Genomic DNA, 27,598 nt, shown 5'->3' with positions numbered 1-27,598 from the left:
CTTTGAGATGGGAAAAATGTTGCCTTGGCAGGAGTACTGTGCATTCAGCCATTGTAGCATTAAACAAACTGCATCGCTGACATGTGTGTTAGGAAGTATGGATGTATTTAGGAGATTCTATGTATGCTACTGTTCCTTATGTGTTCTATGTTGAACAGGCTGTGAAAACAAATATCCCGCTGGGACAATAAAGACTAAATGCACTACAAATATTTGACAGCTTTATTTAGTAGCTTTGCAAATTTAGATTATTAATTCAGAACACGTACATTAAATAATGAATGATGATGTATTATTATGTATTATTATAGGTTAGCTACCCAGCAGCACATAAAGTAATTAAAATCAACCCCACCTTTAAGGTGCAACATTAAAGTGATGAACACATGAATGCATTACTAATTACAATCCAATAATATGGTTATGTAAATGGACATTCTGCATAATGAGCATTTCTTACGTTTGGTGCTGTAAGTATATTTTGATGACAATACCTTTGTACTTTACGTTTTTTTAATACAGAACTTTTACTTTTACAAAAAAAGTAATCGGAATACTTCTTCCAGCACTGCAATGAAGCCGTTCTTCTAGACATCAAATTATCCATCCATAAATAAATGAACAAGGCGAGCAAACAAGCCATTTCATACTATATTTGTTCACAAAACCCGCAGTAAATTGCCTATTACATGCTAAGATTAGGTGCTTTGTGGAGAGAAAATGAGCCTGCCAATATTTTAATGACTGAAAAAACACCATTGTCTATCAAGCTTTCGTTCATAATTAACAGTCTGTGTACAAGGATAGCACAACCACCCTTTAGCGGTTTTAAATTTAATAATTAGTGGACTCAGATTAAGTATGACATGTCCTTCGATTTCTAGCTTTCCCTGTCATGTTACTGAGAGTAGCATTTGGAATTCAGTAAAATATTAAACTTATCTTTGACTAAATGCCATGAGACCCCCCTCCACTCAAGAGAAATTTCCACTGCTTCAGAACATTCGCATTAAACATTGACCATGCTGTCTTAGTTAGTTCATCTCACTGGTGTGATTTGACGTATATTATGATTGGACCACTATACACATGACTGAGGAGGAGTCAATTACAGCAGGCCTACGTACGTGTAATACTGTATGATGTGGTTTGATCTGTTAATTATCTCTGCCCGGTCGAAAGGCCGGGAGGCGGAGATTATGTTTTTGCTGGTGGAGATCTGCGCTCTGAGAACTAAGGGCCCTTTTCTAGTTTATTATACATCATTTCAATCGAAGTGTGAAGACGGACAAGACAGCCGGGCGGAAATGCATGCACCACACGTCAGGGGGCGGATTTGAACCCGAGACCTTGCGTTCATGAGGGCAACGGATTCAACGGTCTATTGACTCCAATAAAACTCTAATAATGGTCCCTGTCCAACAGCTTCTAGTTTAATGTAAGGCTAAACGAGTTAATGATTTATAGCATCAAAATCTGTTTAACCACTTTAACTCTACAGTTCATCTATCTGCAAGCTCTATATATGATCTACTGTACAAGCTCATCGCGATGCGAGGCAAGGTGAGTTTGTAGATCTGTTATTTTCAAAATATCTTAATTTTAAGCATATTTTTGAACAATAAACGCACAGAATTTCTGTACATATGTCCGTCTGTTATTCATGTTTCTCGAAGAACCGTCCGACCGATCGACTTCAAACTTGGCACGCGCATCGCCAAACGACCCGAGGGAGTTGAGTGCACAGTTGGTCAGATAAGCGCTTGTCCAGAACCGCGATTTTAACATTACGGCCATATATAGGCACATGTATGGAGATCCGGTTGTCCAGAACCACCAATCCGACAGACAGATGGGTCCAAAAAGAGATAGAAAACACTGCAGATCCCCCACAGGGCATGCCTGACACAGAAATCTGCATATATGGGCATAAATAAAACATTGCATAACTGGGTGAGTAGGCCGGCACCAGTCTAGTTTTAACAATACAAAATCGTATACAGGCATGGTCGTCCCTGGCAAAAAAATTGTTTATGATGGGGGTCCAAAATACATCTTAATTTGGGGGGACCTTGACATGAAAAAGTTGGCGAACCCCTGACTGTCACGTCATGTCATGTTTCATCTCTGCTGTCCAGTGGCGTGCACAGACATTTTGAGGGGCATGTGCTCAAGTAAATTATACTTTTTTTTGTTTACTTGGTCTGCTCTTTTTTCCCTCTACACCTATACCTCTTTGCCAAAAATAGCCGATCTACAAGCCCACAACGCCTCGCAGCGCGAGGCGTTGTGGGCTTGTAGATCTGCTATTTTTGGCTAAAGTTCTCCTCACAAAAGGGATGCTAGGTTTCGAGTGGTTATGGTAAAAAGAAAAATCATATCACATAAAGATTTGGCGGACCCCCTGTAGTAACTCTGAGGACCCCCTAGGGGTCCCGGAACCCCTGTTGAAGACCCCTGCTGTAAACTGAAGGAAAAAAAAACGCTTTTTTTTTCTTTTTTTCAAAAGGGCACTTCTGGTCAAGAGGGCAAAGGGCAGGTGCTCTAGCACCACCTAGAGTCTATCTGTGCACGTCCCTGCTGCCGTCCTACCTGTGTCGGGGTGAACTCGGAAGGCGGGCGTGGCACTGTCTCTGTGCATCAATCCATATTTGACTTTTCCGTTTGCGCCTTCGTCCGCGTCGGCGGCGTGCACCTGCAGCACGAACGTTCCGGCGGGCTGGTTCTCCAACACAGCGGCCTGCTCGCCATACTGCTGACACTGCAAGGAGCAGGAAGGAGGGATGGATGGATGGAGGGAGGGAGGGAAAGGCAGAGAACAGAAGGGGGGTGGACAAAGATAGCAAAGCAGAAACACATGTTAACCACATAAGCCTTATTTTATACTTTTGATTAGCCAAAAAGTAAGAAAATAGACGATCTACTAGCTCACATCGACACATTTTTAGAAACGTTTGAAAAATTCTGCCTGTAATGAAATCCAAAACACTAGGCTGAGAGAGGTTAATGAGTGTGAAAGAGACAGAAAAAGAGAATGAGAAAGAGAGGAGAAAGACAGAGAATGAGAGAGATGGGAGAGGGGGGGGTAAGAGAGAGAGAGAGAGAGAGAGAGAGAGAGAGAGAGAGAGAGAGAGAGAGAGAGAGAGAATGAGATGAGTTGAAGTTAATGTTACATTAATGAGAACGCAGAGCTCACAGGGGAGATATGAGAACAAACTAATCAAGTGTTGGGCTACCACACTGCAGTAGCCTATACAGCTGTACAACCAAATGCAGTGAGTGTACAACTATAGAACCATGAATAATTCAATTGGTTTCTTTTTGAAGGCCTGGCTGTGTCTCAGCCAGGAATTCAAACCGCTCCCCGGACAAAAAGGCCCAGGAAAGAGAGGTCTCTGGAGCCCTACTGCGTTTTATAATCAGGTACACACTGGGTTCTCTCAGCAGCAGGACCAATGCCTTGCTAGTGCCTTGCTGCTAACAAGCGTTCCAAACAGGGTATCTGAAAATACCTCTAAAAAAGCAATTTGTCGGCTCCACGGGGCGGGCACGCAGGGTGGGGCTGGTGCTTTGGCAGTAAACGGAAAAGTTTCTAAGTACATAAATGTGGATGACTCCACTGTGCTGTGACGGCTCTGATCTCCTGTAAAGATGAAACAGCTCACAGAGCAGATGTCTCCTCTCTAGTTGAGTAGTGGCTTCATAACAACCATAAACATCTTCAAAAACCAAGGAGATGGCTGTGGACGTCCGCAGAATCAAAGATGAGATTCAGTACTTAGTCATCAATGATCATGCTGTTAAGAGAGATGGCTTCAAATTCCTGGGGAGCACCATTTATTCTTGTCTTCAATGGAGTGTCAAAGTATGCCATGTTGTGCAGAAAACCCACCGACTCTTTCTGCGACGACGCAAAAAGTTTAATGTGTCAAAGGCAGGGAAGTGATTCTCCATCACAGTGTGGTATGCAAACTGCTCAGCCGTTGACACCAAGGAGCTTAATAATGCCCAATTCACACCAGCAGCAGTAGCTAAATCCGTGAGAACAAAACGTGTGAAACACCCACGTCAAGTCTGTTTGAACGCCTAGTCCCTGCCTATTTCAGACAACAGTGCGCTTTTGTCTCACTGCACTGTTGCAGCAGCAACGTTAAACTTTTCTCTACTTTGCCGCGCTGCCTTTTGTTGGCTCCACCTCCTGCCGCCTGGGGGGAGGCGGCAGTCGATTCTCGCCATAGACTAATAGACGATGCATAGATCTTCGCCGCTGTCTCAGAACATGGAAGCAGACTACTGCTCCTGGTGTGAATTTGGAGAAACGTAATAAAAGCAGCATCAAAGATCATAGGTCAAGATTTGCCAGGCATCGTGATATTTATAAATGGTGAAAGAAAATGGTGAATAGCGCATTTATATGGAGCTTCCAAAGCGCTTTAAAATGTGCAAACATTTACCCATTCACACACACATTCACACACGATGGCGGAGGAAACCATGCAAGGCACCAACCTGCTCATCAATAGCAGTTAGGGGTTCGGTGTCTTGCTCAAGGACACTTTGACACTGAACCCAGGAGGAGTCAAGCATCGAACTTGGCAGCCGCTGAAAATAATCCCCTCTCATCTAGACAATGCACTTTTTATCCCCCTTTCTTCAGGAACAAGATTAGAATCAAAGTCACCTTTAGTGTCACATCACAGATTTACAGGTGTAAAGAAGTGGGAGAAATACATTTTTGTGCAAATTCCATCGTTTTTGTTATTTTTCAGAAAGAGAAAAGGCAAAGAGGGGGGGACAGGAAGAGATAAATCAAACAGTAGGGAAAAAGGACATGTTTGATTTTATTCCTCCCAGACTTACTATTTCTCTAACAACACAGTAAAGCCTGATTTATACTTAGTTATACACTGGTGTCACGCAGCGAAAATAGCCAATCTACAAGCTCACAAGCTCAGTGAGCTTGTAGATTGGCTAGCGTGGTGTGACACAATGCTTAACCCATTATAAATCAGGTTCTTAACTCCTCATCATCACTTCAGGATGTGAACATAACCCTACAGTATGTGGGTTTTTGCACCAGACAAGTGTTTTATTTATTTTGTTTAGAGTATTTTTACATGTTTATGCTAATGTGTGTTTGTCTTGCGTTGTTTTGTCTATCCCGAGCACACACCGAGACAAAGTGCAATCAATGTTTCATTGAAATGCTAATAAATTATTGAATATTGAATCTCGATGTTGAAATTATAATTAGCTCTGATTTTGTTCATGACACAGTTCTGCCAGAATGCACACGCATGCATGTGCGTGCAACACTGGAGTAGTCAGGTCAGGTCGTCGATAATCGTGTGCTCTTAGATGGAAAGGGTATTCGATCAATCACAACATGAACATGTATTTTAAAACTTTAATATATATTTTTGAATTTCCATTTCTGCTAAACAGCGAGCTAGTGGCCACAAATGTGGGAATTATTTATACACGACTGCCCATGCAACACGGAAATGGTGGGGGGGGGGCATTTGTTTTATTGTCTAGTCATTTTCAGAGACACTGTACAACAAAGTATAAATCGGGCTTTTTTTTGTTTTTTGTTTTTTGTTCTTTATTTACCCAGGGTAGTAGCTGAGCACAAGTGCTCATTTTCAGCAACGCCCTGCACATAGAAACACACAGACAGACAGACACATTAAAACCTGGGAGCTGACTAGTACAACCACAGTCTTATACTGTTGGCCACTACGCAGCAATAAATCGGGCTTTAGGAGGAAACATTTGAAAATTGTCGGAGACAAAATGTCTATCTGGAGAGACTAGGTTGTCTGTGTCCCGCAGAGCAGAGGATTTCGAGATCATGTCTACATTTTTTTTCTTTCATTTTTTAAAAGATTTTTTTTGGCTTTTTCTACCTTTATTGATAGCATACAGTAGATTGACAGGAAATGGGGAGAGAGAGATGGGGAGTGACACACAGCAAAGGTCGTCGGGGTCGGGATTCGAACCTGCGACACGCTGTCAACCCGGACCGCTACGCCAGCAGTCCGGGCCATGGTCCAATCGATGGTGTTCTGGCTTGGATCAATGGAACGCACATAGTAGCCTTAAGTGGCTATTTATCGGTATCTTTATCGGTAAGTCTTAAAAATACCATAATATATATTTTTTTAACATAAATGTTAACATTTTTACGTTATATTATTATTACATGTTTTGTGCTTTGAATCAGAATCAGTTTAATTGTCACTAGCATGTTTACAGGTGTAAATCAGTGGCTGAAATTTGATTTTTGTGCAATTTCTTCATTGCCCACCACAGGTTGGGAATCTGTAGAGCGGTGGAGTTTTGGAAAAGGCAATCCACTGACTGAAAATGGTTTCTGGGATGTGAAGAGCACAGCTATATAGAAAACATGGACAATTTAAGTCCCAGCTGTGTCTCAACTCAGGAATTCATACCACTTCCTGGACGAAGAAGCCTCAGAAGAGCTGGTCTCTGGAGCCCTACTGCTGTTTAGAATCACATTCACAGCTGGGTTCTGTCAGCAGAAGGACAACCAGAGAGCAACACAATAAGGGAAGGTAGAACAGGAATGATGGAACGAGAGGAAGGTTAAAGTCCCTGTTAAGGAAACTCAATGATTTGTTTTTAAACACATTATACATGTTAAATAGTTATGGCTGAAGACATAAATATTCCGGGAACTATGTTTTGTGCTGAATTGTTAAGTAAGACCACTTATTAAAAAGAAAAAAAGGGGGGAAAAATCTCTATGATTTTATGGGTGGGGTTGAAATCATCACTTGATGACGCACTGGGGTGACACTGTAACGATAAGCTAATCACAGCTATATTGAGTCATCAAGTGACGATTTCAGCTCCGCCCCTAATAAGACACAGAAAGCGAGTTACATAGCAGCAGCCATCTTCGTTTGTACAGCATTGCAACAACTGCTCCTCAAGCTCCTTGCAAAACACAGACTTTAAGAGCATGATTAATGTAATGTTTATCTTGTTTGTGTATAACTACTACAATAAGTCTGCAAAATATAATATTTTTTGTTTTATGCTGCTAAGAAGACACCCCCGAACATGGGTCATGTACAACTCCATAAAAAAAAATCATACTTATATGTTTATGATGTAAGTAGGCTAGTTTTAATAACTTACCATTTTAATTATTACATCAAGAATTATTCTTTGGCTTTTTTTTTTCTTTTCCTTTTTAAGTCAGTTCTTGATTTAAAAAAGGTCTATGGGATTTTAGAATGGGGGAAAAACACTTCAGTGATCCAGGGGGTGTTGTTTTTTTAGGTCATACTTCGGTATCCTATTAAATGAAGATAAGGTTGAAATTGGGTGAAGTGCTCATTTAATAGGGTGAGAGCAACAAAGAATGGAGAGGATGGGAGAGTCAATGAAAGACAGAGACGTGAAATAATATCAGAGAAAGCAGCAAAGGGAAAATAAAAGGTCCATGGGAGAAGATATGGCCTGTAGGAAATTACTCACAAGATAACGTAATATCACACATAAGGTCACGCCGGCCTGGAATAATGGTTCCGAGGCATGACTTGATATTTAAAACCACCACGTTTCCAACACTTCCCAGTCCATTACAGTTCACCAGTGAATATACTGTATCTTCTGCTGATGTTCACCTCATTAAGGAGGAAGTTAATTAAACAGGTGTAGCATATTGTGATGATATTGCATCTTTTCTTTTTTTCCTCGCCAAATTAACTGTAATCCCCGGGGAGCGGCTAAAGATAGAGATAGAGGGTGAGGAGACTAATCACAACTCATGGGAAAACAGAGGGAGGAAGAAGAGAGGCCAAGGAGAGGAAGAGAGACCGCGCGGGCAAAAAAGATAAATGGGAGAGGAATATAAAGCTGGAGAGGCAGATTAGGGAGGATGGGAGTGATAGACAGAGGAAGAGTTGGAGAGGGATATTCAAGATTCAAAAGGGTTTATGTGTCACTCATTCATACAGGTACAAGCAGTGACATGTTGGTGTGACATATTCCGCAAGACTGCGCAACAATACAATATAACAACAAGATAATGGGGGAGGGGTAGTAGCTATGATTTATAGATGTGCAGTAAGGAATCCATGAATACACATATATCATCAGCTGTTGGGTGGAAACCTTGTATGTCCAAAACCGTAACTTTTCAGTAAATGAAAAAAAAGGAAAAAAACTGTGGTCAAATGGATCCAATATAGTTATTTAGTCCCAAGCTCTTATATAATTTTCATTGGTCAAATATTCATAAAACCCACAGAGACTTGAACACGTTCACTTTCAAGAGATTTTTTTCAGAAATAGGGACTTGTTTCCATTGTGGTCCTCAACGACGTCTTGTAAGCTTGTAGATCAGCTATTTTCACTACTTTCGCACAACACTGTTGTACGACGAAGTAGATACAGAAATACAAGGTTTCTGCCCGACAGCAGAATTTACATTCAGTACTGAATGGAATGAACTTGATGATGACGATGGTGTTGGAGACGTTTCTGGATACGCAGTTATGGATGATATGTATAGGAGTACTGCAGAGGGTTCAGTGCGCAACCCTGGGAGACTCCAGTATAGAGGGTAATTGAGGGTGTTATCGGCGTGAAACCTGACGACCTGTGGTCTGTCTAACAAGAAGTCCAGGGACCCAGTCACACACTGCAGGGTTCAATCCCAGGTCAGCCAGTTTGCTGGCCAGCCTGGTGGGTATTATGGTGTTAAAGGCCGAGCTGGTAGTCAATAAACAACAGCCTAAAATATCTCCCTTCCCTCTTGTTGTCAAGGTGTGAGTGGGTGGTGTGCAGAACATGGGGTGATCACCTGGTCCTTGTGCGGTACAGTGGGAGAAAGCCAAGTCTCAGAAAGCCAAAGTCTCAAATCACGTCCGCATTTAATCTGATCTTCATCTCATTCATTTTGTTCGTGATCGATTGAACGTTAGTCGGCATTATGTAGCGCAGTGGTGGTCGATGTGGTTTGAACTTTAGTCGATGTCATAATGCTGACCTTTTTTACTGTTGATTTCTTCTTCTTGGGGAAGAAGGAGCGCTAGTGTTAACTGTGGCCACAAAGACGTGGATCAGAGATCAGAAACCAAGTAAATCTGATATAATCCTATGCCCAAAAGTGCACTACAGTCGTATATGATCACTGCCGATGCCGAAAGGATACAAAAATGTAATAATCAAGCATAAACAGCAGAATAACTACATGAAAGCAGTCTTAGCGGAGCTGCCACGATTGCGTCTGACCTGACAGAGTGGACGCTCTATCACAATAGATGGGAAGTAGAGATGCGCGGATGGCCTCTCACGTCACCCGAATCCGCATGTACAAATTAATTATCCGCCCGTTATCCAACCGCAATAATTATATTATCCAATTTAAATATCCGCACCAACCGTTTTTCCCATATGTCAAAATATTATTATTTTCTGGTATTCCCCGTTAGTTTTAGTATTAGTTAGTGCCGTGCGATGCGATCACAAAATGCTTTGATTTAGCCTATGGAATGTCGGTGCGTCTTTTCTTTTTTTTAAACCGGTGCTGCGCTGAACATACAGAGCGCACTGGTCTGCTGCGCTCAACATACAGACTCCGTGCGGCATCCAACATACAGGCATCCAACATAGATGCGGCATCCAACATACAGAGCGCACTGCTCTGCTGCGCTGTTCAGCGCAGCACCGGTTTAAAAAAAAGAAAAAAGACGCACCGAGATTCCATAGGCTAAATCAATGCATTTTGTGATCGCATCGCACAGAGGCTGCATGCTCTACACACTCACACAGACACAAGCACGCAGAGATTTAGCTATTTTATGAATAGATATATTAGATATAATTAATTTATTTCGCAATATTTCACCCGCGGTTTATCCGATATTAATTCATAATTATATTTGATTGACCCGAATCCACCCAAACCGCGGTTAACTGCGGCAACCGCGGCTAAAACCACGATCCGCGCATCTCTAATGGGAAGTATGAGGCACGGCATGTGTTGAGAGATTGTAGATTGGCATGGCACATGCCGCATCATCATGGACAATGCACAAAGCACTTTCACCATCATAATGACAAAGTACAAATAAGGCTATACTGATGGCTTTTGGTAAAACCTTGGCTTGTATTGTCTTCATCCACTGCCTCTGTGAGTGAGCAACTGGAAGGAGCCATTCCAATTCCATTCAATAGAGACAACTAAAAGCAACAGTGGAAAAATCCAACTACACACTTGCCTTTTGGAAAAACTAAAGCTAGAGCTCACCTTCTCAAATATGGGTTTGTTGTTGTTGACGTCGTCGACCCCAACGATGACACGTGCGGTGGACGAGAGGGGGTGGGCGCCGCCAGAAGCATTGTCATCGGTGGCCGTCACATTTAGGACATACTCCAGACCTTGGAGCTTGGGCGGAGGGGTGGAGCGCAGACGAATCAACCCTGCAAAGACCAGAGAGCCATTATTAACCTGTGTACAGGATGACATACACACTAAACGAAAATGGTATTAAACAGCATTAAGCTGGTGGAACCTCTTTTGGTGCTACAGTATGTACGTATAATTGCTATATAGCACCTTTAAATGGTGCTAAATAGAACCATTAGAAGTGCCTAAACTAAGCTGAAGAACCAGTAGAGAACCTCTACAGAGAACCATAAGTAAATAAGTAAGCCTTGCCGAGCCATGTGGCCCATAGGGCAGGAGCCTATCTCCTGTTTCTGTAGCGTGGGCGGGGTTGCATCCCGTGGACATGTCGCTAGTATGACGCAGGGACTTGCCCCCTATCCAACGCTTGATGCTGAGTGCCAAGCAGGGAGGCATTGGGTCCCATTTAGAACCCTGACCTCCCAGTCTCAGGGCGGACACTATAACCACAGGGCCACTGAGCTGGTTTCTAAAGAAACTTACAGATCTGTTACTTTGAGAGCGTACAAATGGAACCAAAGTTAAGGGGGTCCTTTGTAATTAAACTGGGGGGACGTTAAAGGGGATTAAAAGGTTCTTCTAGATCCAAGGGTCCAAAGTGTTTATTTGTCACTCATTCATACAGAAATATAAATATTAGTGTGGTATGTTCCACAAGACTGCTAATAACAATACAATATATCATTCTAGACTAATGGAACAAAAGAACAATTCAATTTAATTCAAACTTTATTCCAGACACACAGGGGATCCATAGAGTACATACATCTCATCAACACCACCCAACAAATTAAACAATAATAAAAAATGATTAAAAAAAAACTAAAATCATAAATAGAGGCCGACTCTCCGGTGTTTACGCAGCCTGGATGAGTACCGGCGACAGCTCTTCCTAGGATTGACTATATCCTCAATAATATTTTTCCGGGACTCATCCAGGCGAGACATGAATCCATAGAGCCTCACATGTGTGGAAACAAGTGACTGGCCCTATGCCATCTAGGGACCTTAAGTAGTATCCTCAGGGCATCATTGTAGGCCACTTTATGCCTCCGCATGCTACCTTTCTTGTATGTGCACCACAGGAAATCTGTATACATGGGAGTGCAGAATGCTTTCAAAAGTGCACACTTGACAAGACCTGAACACATACTGAACCTGCGAAGCAGCATACAGTATTAGCCAGGGCATAAAATTTGCAGCACTGTCTAGAGATATCTCTGGAGATCATCGTGGAGATTATGAGTGAAAATGTGGCCACGGTACTTGATTTCCTGCCGGCACACAGAGAGACACCTCAACCACTCCAAAGAACCACACTGACCACTTAAGAACCACCGATTGTTTTGTTTGCAGGCCTCTGAAATGTGAAGCTAGCTTTGCTAGCATCCTGCTGCTAACAAGCGTTCCAAGCAGCAGGGTATTTCAAAATACCTCTAAAAGAGCAATTTGCCTGCTCCACAGGGGGGGAGTTGGGAGAAAACTTAAGTTGCTAAGTACATAAATTGTAATAGCTCTGATTTCGTGACACAGTTCTTCCATCATGCACACATTTACTGAACAGGAAATGCAGAACACTTTTTCTACAGGTATGCTGTAGATTGAAAGCATCGGCCAGTGGTTCTCAGAAGTGGGGTCCAGGGACCCTCAGGGTTCCTTGAGGGGGTTCCAAATGGACCCTTACAGCTCTGTTACTTTGAGAGTGTACTTATTGGAACCAAATGGACCCTTACAGAGCTGTCACGTTGAGAGCGTACAAATGGAACCAAATAGACCAGTTGTGCACTCTCAGAGTTAAGGGGGGCCTTGAAATGAAAATGTTTGAGAACCACTGGCATAGGCGATACGAGGCCTTGTGAGCTTGTGAGCCCTGTGCAGTGGGAGGGTGCCTCGCGTTAGAAGTTAGCCACGCTCAGCAGATGCCTATTAGCTGCCACTCTGCCCCTCGCTGTGTCTTTTTGTAATTGAGATTGAGATAAAAGCGTCCTTCCTGTCAACAGTACACAGAACATCACAGAATGCGGGACGAGCAAGAAGCAGCCTGTGATGTGGGGCGAGCCCACCTAGGCAAGAGAACACGCAAGTGTTTGTTTCATTCCCCAGTTGTGTCCCTATTCATCACTTTCAGAGCTCCTGATTAAAGACAACCCAGCATGCTGCACCCAGACGCAAGCACCCGACACCCCATCTTACTTGTGATCTTGGCCCGCTCGCAGAGAGGGGGGAGACTGGGGCTCTTGGCTCCCTAATGACAAAGTGCGAGGAAGACAAAGCAGTGCCGGCGTGCTGAAACAAGCGGGTGCCGGGAAGCATACGCCGCAGCTTAAATGTCAACCTTGTTTACATATGCGACACGAACTGTAGCGGTAACTCAATGAGCCGGCGTTCTTCCTAGGAACTGGGGAGCCATACGGCGGCTTCTTCCCCGCACCCGTGGGATAATAGCCCGTAGCTTTCTCGTGCAGCGCAGATACCGGTACACAAGCGTTGAACTACACAAAAGACAGGGGAGCGGGTGGTGGTGGTAGTGGTGGTGGTGGCTGTATGCAGACTGTAGATTGTGAGCGATGATAGAGCAGCTCTTTGTGAAATTGAATTGAAAGGATTGGTTGACAAATGTCATAGCGCCTGACACATTTCTTGCCGGTTTTGCTTCAAAGGATGAATAAGAAAAGATAAACTGTGAAGCCAAACCGAACCCAGGAAGCTCAGGAACATTACTCTCTGTAAATGGCAAAACCCTAAATAAAATGATAATAAAAACCAAATATGAACACAATAATAATAACTAAAATCACTACATGGTAAATGGTGCATTTATATAGCACCTTTATCCAAAGCGCTTTACAATGTGCATTACATTCACCCGTTCGCACACACATTTACACACACTGACGACAGAGGAAACCATGCAAGGCACCAACTTGCTCATCCGGAGCAGTTAGGGGATCAGTGTTGCTCAAGGACACTTCGACACTAACGGTTACCCAGGGGGAGCCAGGGATCGAACCAGAAACCTTCTGATTCCCAAGCCGCCGGCGCCGCTTTGCCTCCTGAGCCACTGATGCCCCCCAGGGCCACATTAACACACAGGCAGGGCAGGCTCACAGGGCTACACAAGGCTCTGGGGGGTTCACACACACACACACACACACACACACACACACGCGCACACACACTCACAACACGCTCTCTTTTTTCCCATCCCATGCTTCGTGCCTTGGTGCCTTGGTGCGTGTGCTTGTGTCATGAATCAAACACGGACGGGAAGCTTTGCAAGCTTGTAAATCGGCTACATTCTTCGCTCAACACCGTTTGATGATGGAGCGTAATTTAGGCGTCAGTCTTTATTGTGTGTGTGTGTGTGTGTGTCAGACGAGTCGCTAGGTCTCTACTAGGTTGGGGGCTTAGCCCCGCAGGCAACGGGCACATGCACGCACTCGCATGTGCCCCTCCCCCCGAATTTTTTTTTCGCGGATTTCGCGGATTTGGGTGCTTTTTTCCCCGTTTTTTGTTACTTTATTTCGGTTTTAGGGTTAGGGGTAGGGTTAGGTTAGGGTGATAGATATATAATAAAAAAATACGTTTTATTTAAAAAAAAAAATTATTGGTGGCTTTGGATAAAACATTGGTGGCTATAGCCACCGAAGCCCCCGCCTAACGACGCCACTGGTGTGTGTGTGCGAGAGGAGGGGGGGGTCGTTCAGAACAGACAGACATCACAAAGTCATGATGTAACACCAAAACACATGTCAACATAAATAACCAAATGAACTCCATGACACAACAATACACATAAGGTACTACAACGTAATCCCACCACGCATATCACATATTCAAATTATGAAATAAACACTATAATAACAAACACATTTCCTTCACACCCAGGTGCATCCAGGGAAATCAACATAGCGATCTTCAGCATTCAGAGCAGGGAGAGCTACTGATCTATTGCAGTTTTTTTCACTACTTTGAAACCTAATTTTCGCAACTTTTAATCATTCAAATTTGGCCGGTTGGTTAATCACATTATCCTGTGTAGCAAACAAAATGAGAATACATATTGCTTTATAGGGTCTTTAAGCCTGGTCGTAGCCTCAAGCACAAAGTGGCCCACTGTGGTCCTACTTAAATTACGGACTTTAATATCATTGTAGCAAACAGACATTTCTGTGGCTTGGATTAATCCGACACTCAAGGTGGACAGATAATCGGGGGGAAGGTCGGGTTGAGAAAAAGACAAAAGACATGCACATCCCGCACCTACTAGGCTGGGTGCTGGATCAAAAGTTCAACATGTAGTGAAAATAAATGAAATCCGCAGACCAGTATAATACTCCCGTTGGCAGAATTGATTTGGTCATGTTTCGAGCCACCAGGCTCTGCCTCAGACCTGGAGGGAACATCCACCGTTCTCTGTTCTAGCCTGAGTGATTATCTGGCAAGATTATCCTGTAGTGTGAGAATTTAATGTTTAGTTTGAGGGAATGTCTGTCTATTGGAGTGAATGGAATGCCTGACTGGAGAATTACCAACATGAACCCTAGAGCCCATATTCTGGGTGCAAACATTTGGTGAAAATAGCTCTACAGGCCCACAATGCAAGCTACTTGCAGTAGTGAAAATAAAATATATTTAGTTAATAAGGAAAAAACTTGAATAGAGCCCTGGTGGACTCAGGTCAACAACGTATAGGGTATATCCTCTGGAGTCGGCCATGTCAGCCCTGAAGAAAAAGGATAGCCATTTGGTATTTTAAATTAAAACTAAATGCCAGATGCCAGAGGAAAAGAAGAAGTGGTTAAGAAGTACAGGATCACCTTTCTGGCTGTCGATAACAAAGTTTCCCTCTTCATTGCCCGCTGTTATTGTGTAGATAATTCCATCACCATCTGGGTCCTTAGCAAGTACGGTGGCAACCAGGGTGTTGGGCCCAGCGTCCTCGGAAACGAACGTCCGGTATCTGGAAAGAGCCAATATGATTGTTATCTTAAAGAAAAAACACAAACACAGACACACACGCACACACACACACACACACACACACACACACACACACACAGACACACACGCGCACACACACACACACACACACACACACACACACACACACACACACACACACACACACACACACACACACACACACATACACGCACATACCAACACACAGAAAGGAAGGAACTGCATCAATCATGCCGTTCAAAGCATGAGCACACTGATTGGACTTATGACGGTGTCTTTGCCTGTCACCGTGATTTAAGCTGTCCTCTTAGCCGGCCTGGCCAAAGACAAACGATAATGTCTGCTGCAGGGGTGTTGAAGTCATCGAACTAACGGTTCTCCTGCAGACACCGGCCCACTCTGGACCATTTGATCCACTGCCTTTTAAAATGTCAACAGTGATTTGCACGCCGCGTGGTATCGAGGCACCCAGCGAGTCACGAGAGACTAATATACCACAAGTGGGGCGTGCGTGTTTGCGCGTGCGTGCGTGCGTGCGTGCGTGTGTGTTGCGTGGTACAGTACAAAGGAGTGGAGGCGGGACTCCTCTGTGACTAACAGAGTACAGAAAGATGAAGAAAAACGGCGAAACAGCGGGGGAAAAAAAGAGAGAGACGAGAGGAATATGGGTGAAGTGGAAGGAAATGTGTGGCACTGAAACTGACAGTAACTGTGGTGTGTGTGTGTGTGAGAGAGAGTGAGAGAGAGGAGGAGTGGGTAACCAAGAGTAACAGACAGACAAAGAGAGAGAGAGACAGAGAGACAGAGAGACAGAGAGACAGAGAGAGAGACAGAGAGACAGAGAGACAGAGACAGAGAGAGAGAGAGAGAGAGAGAGAAAGAAAGAGGGAGACACAGAGACAGAGAGAGACAGATAGAGACAGAGAGAGTCAGAGAGAGACAGAGGAGAGACAGAGGAGAGACAGAGAGAGAGGAGCAGAGGAGGGTGCAGTTTCTGAGAGAGCTGGAGTTGATTCGTCAGCGATTCTCTTCCCCTGCAAGATCTGAGATGCCATTCTGTTCGTGTCCGTGCGCGTGCACACATGCGTACAGTCTATGTGCGCGTGTGTGTGTGTGTGTGTGTGTGTGTGTGTGTGTGTGTGTGTGTGTGTGTGCACGTGCGTCTAGAGACTAGAGTGAGGAGTCAAGAGGTGATTGATGGTTTACAGAGGGACGCAGATGGGTGATTCATCTCCGCCAGCGGTGGCAGTCTCTCTTTGCAACATGAGTGACCTGCAATCTGTCACCCGGCTCAGAGGCCAGCACCCTGTACGGGATGAGACGGATGCACCCCCACCGCCACCACCCAAAAGCCCCGCCGAACATCTCAGTGAACTGTGAAGGAGCGCCCAAACACACCTCTTGTCTGCCTCTTCTCCGCCTGCGTTGTCTGACGACTCGTCTGTATAGCTCTCTCTGTATCTAGCTCCCCCCTCCCACCCATCCACTGCATTAGTCTGCTGCGAGTTGTGCGGAGCCAGGCACATCAGACAAAAAACACAGCACGCTCTTGCAAGTATCTGTCGATCAATCTTGTTCTGGGCGTTAGTGTATGTTCACAAAGTCCACCTTTTAACCCATTGAGACCTGAAGCCGATTCTACATGTCTCCTAAATCTCAACAGTTTTCTGAAAAACGCATGTTTCTATATCAGTGGTGTTCAATCTTTTTCATGTCAAGGACCCCCAAAATTATATGTATTTGGCCGCGGACCCCCATCAAAATATGTTGTTCCAGGGACCCCCAGAAGCAACAATTTGAGTTAAAAATGTTCGCTTTAAATATATATATATTCAAAGATTTGCACACATTTTCACGATTTTTCTAAAATAGCAGATCTACAAGCTCGCCGCGCTATGAGCTTGTATATCTGCTATTTTTGAATAGCCCAAAGTGTAAAATAATGCTTTTTAGCTCAAATCTAAAAATGACAGTTCCAGGTCTTAATGGGTTAAAAAAAAAAAACAGGCACCACCTGTGCTGTTTAGGCGACACCCCCGCTTTCTTCATTTTCATCTGACTAAGCTAAGCCAGTGGTTCTCAAAGTGGGGTCCGGGGACCCCTAGGGGTTCCAGGGGGTCCCCAGCAAAAGTATACATGCATCATACAGCATCACAATCATTTTAACCGGTTTGCCCATTTCTAGGTTGGCTATAAAAAAAATATTAGATCCACAAGTTCACAGCGCGTCACTTCGCGCCGCACTGCAAGCTTGTACATCTGCTATTTTTGAAAAATGCAAACAAAATAAATGAAGATGAAAATGTTGAATAATCTTGAATTTGTTAACCCATTGAGACCTGGAACTGTGTCATTTTTAGATTTGAGCTAAAAAGCATTATTTTACACTTTGGGCTATTCAAAAATAGCAGATATACAAGCTCATAGCGCGGCACCGAGTGCCGCGCTATGAGCTTGTAGATCTGCTATTTTTGAAAAATCTTGAAAATGTGTGCAAATCTTTGCATATCTAACTATATAAATGGCGAGCAACTTCCGTGCCCTCGGTGTCCACACCCCACAGCTCTGTTATCGACTAAACACAACACCGTCACACCACATGTCGCCAACACTGTCGCCACGGCGGGCGGCCTGAATTTACGTTTCGCGTAGGGCACCTGCCATGCCTCACTACACCGTTCCCACCTCGCAACATAATTAATTCTACTCACCAAATGTCGGACACAACGGAAGTGGAAGCAGCTTCCTACCGCTTACCGTGCGTACCACCGAGGCCAACACAACACGACGGCCCGCCATTGAAAATCCCCAAAACAACAAGAGCACGTTGCTCTGCTCTGCTCCACACACCAGGCTAGGTTCATGACACCAAAGGATTAGCCAGTGATGTCATCATTACTGGTCAACACACCAGGCTAGGTTCATGACAGCAAAGGATTCGACAGTGATGTCATCATTATGCAACCCGGAAGTACACATCGCCGGCATTGGGATGCCAGGTTGGGATGCCACGCCAGAAACAAGCAAGAACCTGCATGATTTTTTTTTTTGATTTTTTTTTTTTTTTTTTTTTTTTACCGTCGTCGGATTTTCATCCGACGACTTTGGCGCGGACCACCAGGGGGTCCGCGGACCCCCTGAAACATAAAAAATATTATTTCTTCCCAATTTTTTTCTCAATTTTTTTACTTTTACATTACAACTTTTTTTTTTTTTTTTTTTTTTTCCCAAATGTTCATCCCATATATACACGCGCCCACGCTGGGCCCCGTGCGCGGCTGGGGATTTCGGGCGGCCGTATTATATTATAGTATTATATATATTTTTAAGCGAACATTTTTAACTGAAATCTTTGCTTCTGGGGGTCCCTGGAACAAAATATTTTGATGGGGTCTGCGACCAAATACATATCATTTTGGGGGTCCTTGACATGAAAAAGTTTGACAAGCACTGAGCTACTGTAGGCAGCTCAAGGTAGGACAGTGTGAACCCTTATTGCGTCAATGTGGTTACTCCCGATTTGTACTTCATCCTACGATGGCGACACATGTTGAAAATTGCCAATCTTCAAGCTGTGCATCCACAACACAATGTGAGCTTGTAGATCAGAGCTACTGTATGGCGTCGTGCGACGGAGAATAAATCAGGCATTAGGCGTGGCGCTATGCGCCTGCTGCGGCCTACTTGGATGTCTCTCACGTACCTGTAGGTGGGCTATTTTTGGCCCTGCTGTGCTCTAATATCCTTGAAGCATCTCTGTATCTCTGTGAACGGTGGTGACAAACCCAAACCTACCTGGCGTCTAACGCAACTGTTGTGGTGACAGCATTTGTCTGCCTGCCACTACATTCCTGTGTATCTAAATACCAGTACTGTCAACGTGTCACTGTCACTTTGTCATGTGCAGTGGTGGAAAGTACATTTACTCAAGTACTGTACTTAAGTACAATGTTGAGGCACTTTTACTTGAGTATTTTCATTTTTCTACCCCACTACATCTCATTTTTACTCCACAACAATTGTTTGACAGCTTTAGTTACTAGTTATTTTGTACTTACACGTCACACGAGTCGTTCAGACTTGTTCTTTCCAGCTCAGGAACAAAGCCAGAATAAAATCGTTTTTATCATCAGCAGACCTCAAAAAGGTAATTCATGCTTTCATTTCATCACATTTTCTGTAACTCCTTATACTCTGGTCTCTGAAAAAAAAAGCTATTTCCCGCCTCCAACTGGTATAGAATTAAGCTGCCAGACTAACTAAGAAACGTGATCACATTACACCCATCTTAGGTGCACTTCACTGGTAACCTGTTAATTTCGGAATAGATTTTAAGATTTTACTGAAAACCTTTAAAGCCCCGCTATATCAAAGACATGCTGACCCCCATATGAGCCTGTGCGCTGCCTTAGATCCTCGGGTAAGGCTCTCCTGGAAGTCCCCATGTCTTGCCTCATTACCCGGGGCGATCAGGCTTTTGTAGTCCGGGCACTCAGGCTTTGGAATGCCCTGACCGAGGATCTGAGGCAGCGCTTCTGAAAACATACTTTTATGTGTTATTAGTTTTTAATAGTTCTTTCCTCTCTGTTATATTCATTTAATTAGGTTAGCCATTGATTTTATGTGCCGTTTTAACTTTTATGGTTACTGTGCTGCACTTTTATCTTGTTCTATAAAGCACTTTGTAACCTTGTTTGGAAAAGCGCCATACAAATACATTCAAATCATTATCATAGATTATTATTAGAAAACATACATTAAACACTTAAATCCCATGTTATACTTCATACATTTTTGAAAGATTTGAATTCGTTTTTTGTGTGAAATAGGACATTCAAAATGGTGCAGCCTACTTTTACCTTTGTACTGTAAGGACATTTTGATGCCAATAACCTTTGTATTTTCACTTCAAGTAAAGCTTTGAATAGAGGCCTTCTTCCCCCCCTGGTCATGTGTTTAGATGTTTTCGATGTTGTTTGTCAGGATTGTTATTTGACAGCCGTACACTGGCACTTCCTCACCTGTCTGTCTCTTACCCTTGTCCTCCGTGTCTGTCCGCCCACTGAGACTGAAATGTTACAACTCAAACACGGGCGGCTGGCAGAGAGGTTCGCCACCGCCACGGTGAAGGGCGCTGACACATGACTGACAGGACATGGGGCCGACTCAATTGGGGGAGTAAAGGCAGCGGTTCAGAGTGACGGGTACCCGCCCTCCCTTTCACTCTGCGCTGCCAAATCACGCTGTCTGACACGCACAGGATTGCATCCCCTACCTTCTTTTATCAAGCAATCAGACTTTTGAACAAGGACCAAGTAAAAATGTTTCTCTCTGATACATACACGCACGTGCACACACACACCCTCAAAAACACGCTCAAAAGTAATTGTAAATGTGCTCACATTACTTATAAGTAGAAAAAGAACACGTTAGCTACAACAGATAGTATTCAGAAAGACTTTAAGCTAAAGCAAATCAGCTTTTATTTCTCTTTAGCTTTAATTAGGTGTGTGATGCCTTTTTAATAAGCGATTGTGTCTGTTTTGTTCTGTTTTCATTTATTGGCCTGCAAGTCTGAAGAGCCAAAATGTATTTTACCCTTCTTTTTACTGTAAAGTATTTATAAGTTGTGACACTAAAGTCTTTCTGATTCATTCACGGCACAATTTATGAAAAGGCAGAGAATGCACAAGATTCTTTCGACTATATTGCACAGCCGAAGCCATTAGTGAACCGTCAAGGGAACGCTGTGTTAGCAGCATTGCTATACACTGCCGGAACAAAGCGTCACAGTGGGTTTGTGGCTGATTTATGCGAGTAACATTATTGTATTGATGTCAGATGACTGTGATTAACACCTCTAGTCAAATGTATTGAGTTGCCCTTTAAAGACCCGTGTTACAGCGGTGGCTGATTGGCACAGACAGAAGAATTGCCCTCCTCCCAATGGGGCTGGCCGATACTGACGGATTCAAAATATCACAATATCCGTGATCAAATACCTTGGACGAAACAGGTAGTGCCATTCATTTTTGAACAGTCGTAATACGTTCAGACTTTTTTTACCGTTATGCTGCCCTACCAGGAAATTACGTTTTACCACATTCAACCTGTAATCCCTATTTTGGGCTTGTTATTATAAGGCAAAGAAATGTATAACATTTTTAAGGGTCTTTAAATTGAATACAATTTCAAAATTGTCAATAGCAGGTCTACAAGCTCACAACACATTGCCATGCAACGTGTTATGAGCTTGTAGATCGGCTATTCCCGCTATATTATACTATAAAATATACAATCCTCGACAATACCTAATCTCATATCAAAATATTTACAATATATCTATTTATACTGTATAACTCCCAGTATTAAATATCATATGAACTGCCTGCACTGTGTGAGGTGCTATAACCACCTGTACTGCATATGTGCATTATGTAAATACCTGCATGACTGCTCCTGGTGTGAGTGTCTTCACTGTGGGTCTTAGAGAGTTTTAATTACTAAATGTGAGATGCAGCCTCTATTCTGTAAACCCTGAATCAGCGATGCAAAGTTAATAAGCCCCCAACTCAGCCTGACACTCAACTCCACACGCACACACACACACACACACGCACACACACACATGAACGCACGCACACACACAAAATTTTGGTCTAATCATATCGCTACTGTCTTTATGACTGGCCAGATCGTATCATATTTGCATAATAGAACAGCAATTTGTATGCTGAGTGTATTTTAGTCCACAGGGGTCTCGGTGTGGGTCTGTGGTTCATAATACTTAGTTTGCATTTTATATAATTAATAGGTAAAGTGTCTCTTAGTATAATAACCACAAGTTCACACAGAGCAAATTGAGATGAAGTGCTGTTTCATTTTAAAGGCTGTCTGCAGGTCCAATGGAGCTAACAGCACTGCACGCTCTCTATCTCTTTCTCTCTCTGCCATTTTCACATCTTGATGATTATAGTCCACTCTAAACTGTGTCTTTAGGCTAAACATTTCAGAGATACATTGTCTACCTGGCTGGTATATGTTCTGCGTATTGTTACTGTCAGGTAGAAACCTTGTATCCATATTTCACCTTTTTATATATTTAATCTCAAGTTTGCATCGTGACAAGTTGTGAGCTTGTAGAAGAGCTATTTTCGCTATTAAAAAAAAGTGGAAATGTTCGTCTATAATCACATGCCTAAAATAGGGGTGCCAGGCACAAAGTCTGTGTTTTTTGTATATAAAAAATGAAAAATATTAACAAGAACTTGAGACTAAATAATAACTACATGGATCCATTGAAACACAGGTTCTTTTGGACATACAAGGGTTCCACCCGACAGCGACGATACTAGTAGCACAAAATTATCACCTTAAGTAGGGAGCATGAAGAAGTACGAAATGTGCGATGTGGCCGAGGAGAGAATAATGAGATGTTTCACTCACATAATTGACTTATACTAGGATTTCAATCTTGAATGAATGAGCCCTAAAATAAGGGAGAACGTCAGGGAAATTTGTATCACTTTTTAGAGTTGCCCTTGATAATTTAACACCTTGACTAGACTGTTGATTGAAACTGTTTTAGTATTCAGTGAGAGCTGAAGAGGTAATATACTCCTATCTGAAAGTTTAATTAGCTGGCATTTGATATTAAGCCAGTATTTTCACGGTTGACAATAATGTCAATGTTCTGCCTGACCTCCATTACCGGGGGGGATGGCTGTGGTGTTTTTTGAAAGACACATACTGTAGGGGTCTTCGAAGGCCTAATCCAGTGGGGTGGGTAGGGTAGGGATGAGGGATATAAGAAATAAGAAGTCTCTCTAGGGTGGGATGAGGGATATAAGAAATAACAAGTTTGGGGATTGTCCTAAATCAGTGATTCTCTAACTTTTTAATTTCAAGGACCCCCAGTTTGGCATGTATTAGGCCAGCAGTTCACAACGTGGGGTCCGGGGACCCCCAGGGGACCTTGCAGGGGGTCCCCAGCTAAATTAGCTAATATAGCATTAAAATCAGTTTAACCACTTAACCCTATTTTATACTTCGGTTGTATGAAATTAGCCAATCTACAAGCTCACAACAACGTGTCGGGATGCAATGCTTTAGATTTAGTATAGATCTCCTATTTTCAAACAATCTTGGAAAATGTTGACATTTTAAAAACACAAATCTTATACGAGGGGGTCCCTGGCACAAACTATTTTCAGATGGGGGTCCGTGGGCCAAATAGATATTCATTTGGGGGTCCTTGACATGAAAAAGTTTGAGAACCATTGCATTAGGCCACCGACCCCCGTAACTCTGAGAGTGTATAAATGGAACGAAATGGACCTGTAAGGGTACATTTGGTTCAATTTGTACACTCTCAGAGTTACAGACCTGTAACGGACCATTTGGTACCTAACTATCAACCATTTATCGTGGGACTAATTGCTCGGAATTAATATCAGTTCATTACAGAAAGGACATCTGACTTACTGTGTGTCCACTTGTTTCTTTTTTGTCCTGCACTATGAAAGCACTGTTGAGGGTGTATAGTGTTGTATATTTTGTTCATTATTGATGGTGTTTGTGTGATGTCTTTTACACTGCTGTATCTACAGTGCTTTTCTTATCCTGTGACTGTATCGTAACTGCTGTGCTGCCTTTGGCGACAGGATTTCTCCTGCAGGATCAATAAAGGTCTTATCTTATCTTACCTCGCGGGAACACCTTCAAGGACCCGCTCAAGGACCCCTGGGACTCCAAAGGAAATAGACAAATTCAGACCCATTTACTTGGAGTGTTGCTGCTAACTGCATACAAAGACGATGATTACAGTGTTACGCTTTTGAAAGTGTTCGCTTATAATGCCATGCTCAAAATAGGGAGGCCAGGTTAAATTCACTGCCTGAATTATTTCTGGCCGCGTTTGCCCACTGCCAAGATTTTTCATTGAAAAAAAGAAGTACTCAGGAGCCGAGATACAGAATTTTTAAGTTTTAAGTTGAATGGGAGTCTAGATCTTCGAAAAATCATATCTCCTTGGTCTTTGGGTCAAATTTCAAAAGTCGTTTTAGTCGTTCTAGGCAGGCATGGCTTATGGGACAGAAGTCGTTTTAGTCGTTCTAGGCAGGGAATGAGTTAGAAGTTGTTACGTTTGTCTGTGGGTTTTATAAATATTTAACCAATGACATACCTTGACATCACCTCTGTAATTTAGTTCATGCATCCAGCCAGGCTCATCATGTTAACTACGCTGTTGACACTCGGCAGATTTTGTAAGAGTTGGTAAGAGGCGTGAATGGTTGTTTTTGATCGATATGCGAGGTAGACACACTCTCACGGGTACGCACGTGCATATCCATGCATGTGCGGGCACACGTGCAGCTCAAAAAACACGCTATTTGCGGAGTATTGATCGTAAAGTCAGTAAGAAGACTCTGAAGACTCTTGCAGTGGCCCTCATACAAGGTCATTACGATTATGCATGTACTTCATGGTATCACAACACCACCAAGGCCTTAAAAACAAGGCTCCAAACATCCCAAAACAAACTTGTAAGGCTACTTCTTGGCCTCAACTACAAAGCCCATCTAACCCCTGATCATTTTGATAGGATTGGATGGCTTAGGGTTGCGGACAGAGTACAGCAACTTGCTATGGGCCTGGTCTTCAAGATATATCACAACATTGGGATCCCCCTGTATTTGTCAAAATACTTCCAAAATGTTAATGATGTCCACGATCACAATACCAGAGGCAGCTCCACAAACCTTGTCCAACCCTTTTTTGGCTCAACAAAGGGAAGTAACTCGTTCTCATGCTATTCATCAAAAATGTGGAACGCCCTACCAAAAGGAGTAAAGGAGTGTAAAACCCTACTCTCTTTCAAAACAGCCCTAAAGATACACCTTCAGGAGGCTGCAATTGGAAAATGGCCCCTGTCTAAGTCCTAACCTAACCTACCCCCCTACCCCCCCCCCCCTCTCTCCTTCTCCTTTTGTACATATTTCTCACTCTTCATACCAGTAACCTGTAAACTGATTGTATGACATTCTATAGTAGTTGTGTATATCTGTCTGTCTCTTATATGTCATCATGATTTGTGTGCATGGGGAACTCATTTGAAACAAGCTCAGTGCTTTTATGAGTCTTCCAGTTTAGTAGACCTTGTATTGTGAATTTGTACTTCCATGTACTGTTGTTCTCATGTCTTACTAAATAAAGTACATCAATCAATCAATCAATCAAACAACTAGTCAAAGGCTCTGAACTAGTGGAGCGGCGCTCCACCACGCCCCACCTCCAGTACACCCCTGAGTGCATGTGCGTATTGACAGTACAATGATGATCTAATTGAGCTCTATCCTGAACCTTTCCTCTTTCATTTCCACAGTTTCCCAGTGGACACATGGAGAGGTGATTGGTTCTAACACATATTGGTTAAAGTGATATTATCTAAGTGTCTGCTCTCTGCTGTGTCTATGCTCCATGAACAGAAACCTAATAGCCAGTGTTGGACAAAGTACTCAACCCCAGTTTTTGAGCCAAAGTATAGATACTCCTGGTCAAATATTACTCCACTACAAGTGAACGTTGCGCAGTCACAATTTTACTTGAGTTAAAGTACAGGAGTACTTGTTTTCTTTTTAATGGGAGGAGTATGATGGGGGCTCTATGTTCTCCCAATGGGGGCTCCTCACTGTCAGGTAAGCCAGTAACAGGAGAGGCAACAAAGAAATGTCAGGGGAGGATTTACTGTAATTGCCACAACCCAATTGGGGGAAAAGGGGCTTTTAAAAACATGGCTACGCTAAATCAGTGGTTTTCAAACCTTTTATGCCCATGGCACACTAATGGGCAAATCAAAATCTCAAGGCACACCTGTATTCATAGCAAAAATGTTCACTTGCAAAAAAAAAAAACATCAGATGGATGCACCTGGGACGTACTGTATCATCAGTGTTGTAGCCTGGAGTCAACAGGTGTTTCGGGTCTCGCAACATACAACCTCGCCCAGGTGACCCAGCTGGGGTTGATCAAGCCCCGACTTACATCCCAGGTAACTACCCACGGTCAGTCCTCTTAGGGCAAGACAGTGCCACTCAATCCGCTTGTCTGGAACTACTCTGCCGGGACTGGGGGAGAGGAGAGGCTCTGTGGAGGGCCTCCTGGCCGGGCTTGTAATTACATGCCCAAAATAGGGACCCCAGGTTGAAAGTGGTTCAATTTTTTTTTAGGGTATAGAAGTTGCCTCTGTATTGGGAAATGAATGCACACACAATATTGACATAGCAAAAAATATGATAATGTGGTTGTCACAAATTCACAAGACACAGCTGGACGGCATGCTGTATAACTGATAAAATAGAAAAATAAAAAAGAGCAGACAAGAGAAATGTCCTCACATTGGCTGGGAGAATTCCGGCGGCTCGTCATTGACGTTCGCCATCCTCAGACGCACTGTGGCGGTGCCCGAGTGAGGCTCCTCGCCGCTGTCCACCGCCATGACCACAAACTCGTACAGGTGGTTGGGCCTCTCGTAGTCCAGCCGGCCCGCCGGGAAGATGGTCCCGTGGGCTGAGATGCTGAAGTCTGGGCTCAGCGTGTAGTACGTCAACTCAGCGTTCGACCCCGAGTCACAGTCACTGGCTAATACTGTTGGGACACAACGAAAAGAATGGAGAGAAAATGAGGAGTGAGAGACTGTAAGAGAATTTTAAAAAATCGGTACATTCAGAAATATACATTCATTTGAATTAATTTTTAAATTATGAAAATGGCAACATCAGTGATTATCATCTACTCGACCTGGCATTTTGTAAATTAACTGATATCAGAGCGCTTTATGACGGAAAAACCAGAACGGAGCAGATTTTCATAGCATTTCCGAAGGCACCCTATTGTTTATTTTGCCGTTTGTTTTCCAGTTCAGGTTGAAAACTACAGCAGATTAAAAGCATGGCAGGTTTGTTTCCTGAACACTGGCAAGGAAGGTGACTTTAGTGATGTGTCTAGAGAGTTCCACAACTGAGGGCCTCTATATTTGATGAAAAATTGATGTTTTGTAGTATGACAGAAAATAAATGGAAGTCTTTTTTTCTGCCTTGTTGAGTAGGAGTGGATGTCAGAAGAATAAAAACAAAAGATATATGAACAGAAAAAGGGATTTCTTGTTTACACGTTGTAAACTTAAAC

The 27,598-nt window shown here is 43.2% G+C and overlaps 1 protein-coding gene across 1 annotated transcript in view; it reads right to left on the bottom strand.

Annotated features, from left to right (window-relative positions):
* LOC311047275 (neural-cadherin-like) overlaps positions 1-27,598 on the bottom strand; it is a gene marked incomplete at both ends in the record, with an annotated part of 231,151 nt that overhangs the window by 117,914 nt on the left and 85,639 nt on the right. Inside the window, 4 exons of the mRNA XM_084059930.1 lie at positions 2,593-2,761; positions 10,289-10,461; positions 15,268-15,410; positions 26,809-27,058. Coding sequence (XP_083916056.1) covers positions 2,593-2,761; positions 10,289-10,461; positions 15,268-15,410; positions 26,809-27,058 — 735 coding nt within the window. The remainder of the gene's footprint in view (positions 1-2,592; positions 2,762-10,288; positions 10,462-15,267; positions 15,411-26,808; positions 27,059-27,598) is intronic.

This window comes from Gymnoscopelus microlampas, assembly GCF_963454915.1.
Source record: "Gymnoscopelus microlampas genome assembly, chromosome: 6".
Classification (NCBI taxonomy): Eukaryota; Metazoa; Chordata; class Actinopteri; order Myctophiformes; family Myctophidae; genus Gymnoscopelus; species Gymnoscopelus microlampas.
This window is presented reverse-complemented; position numbering and strand designations above follow the sequence as displayed.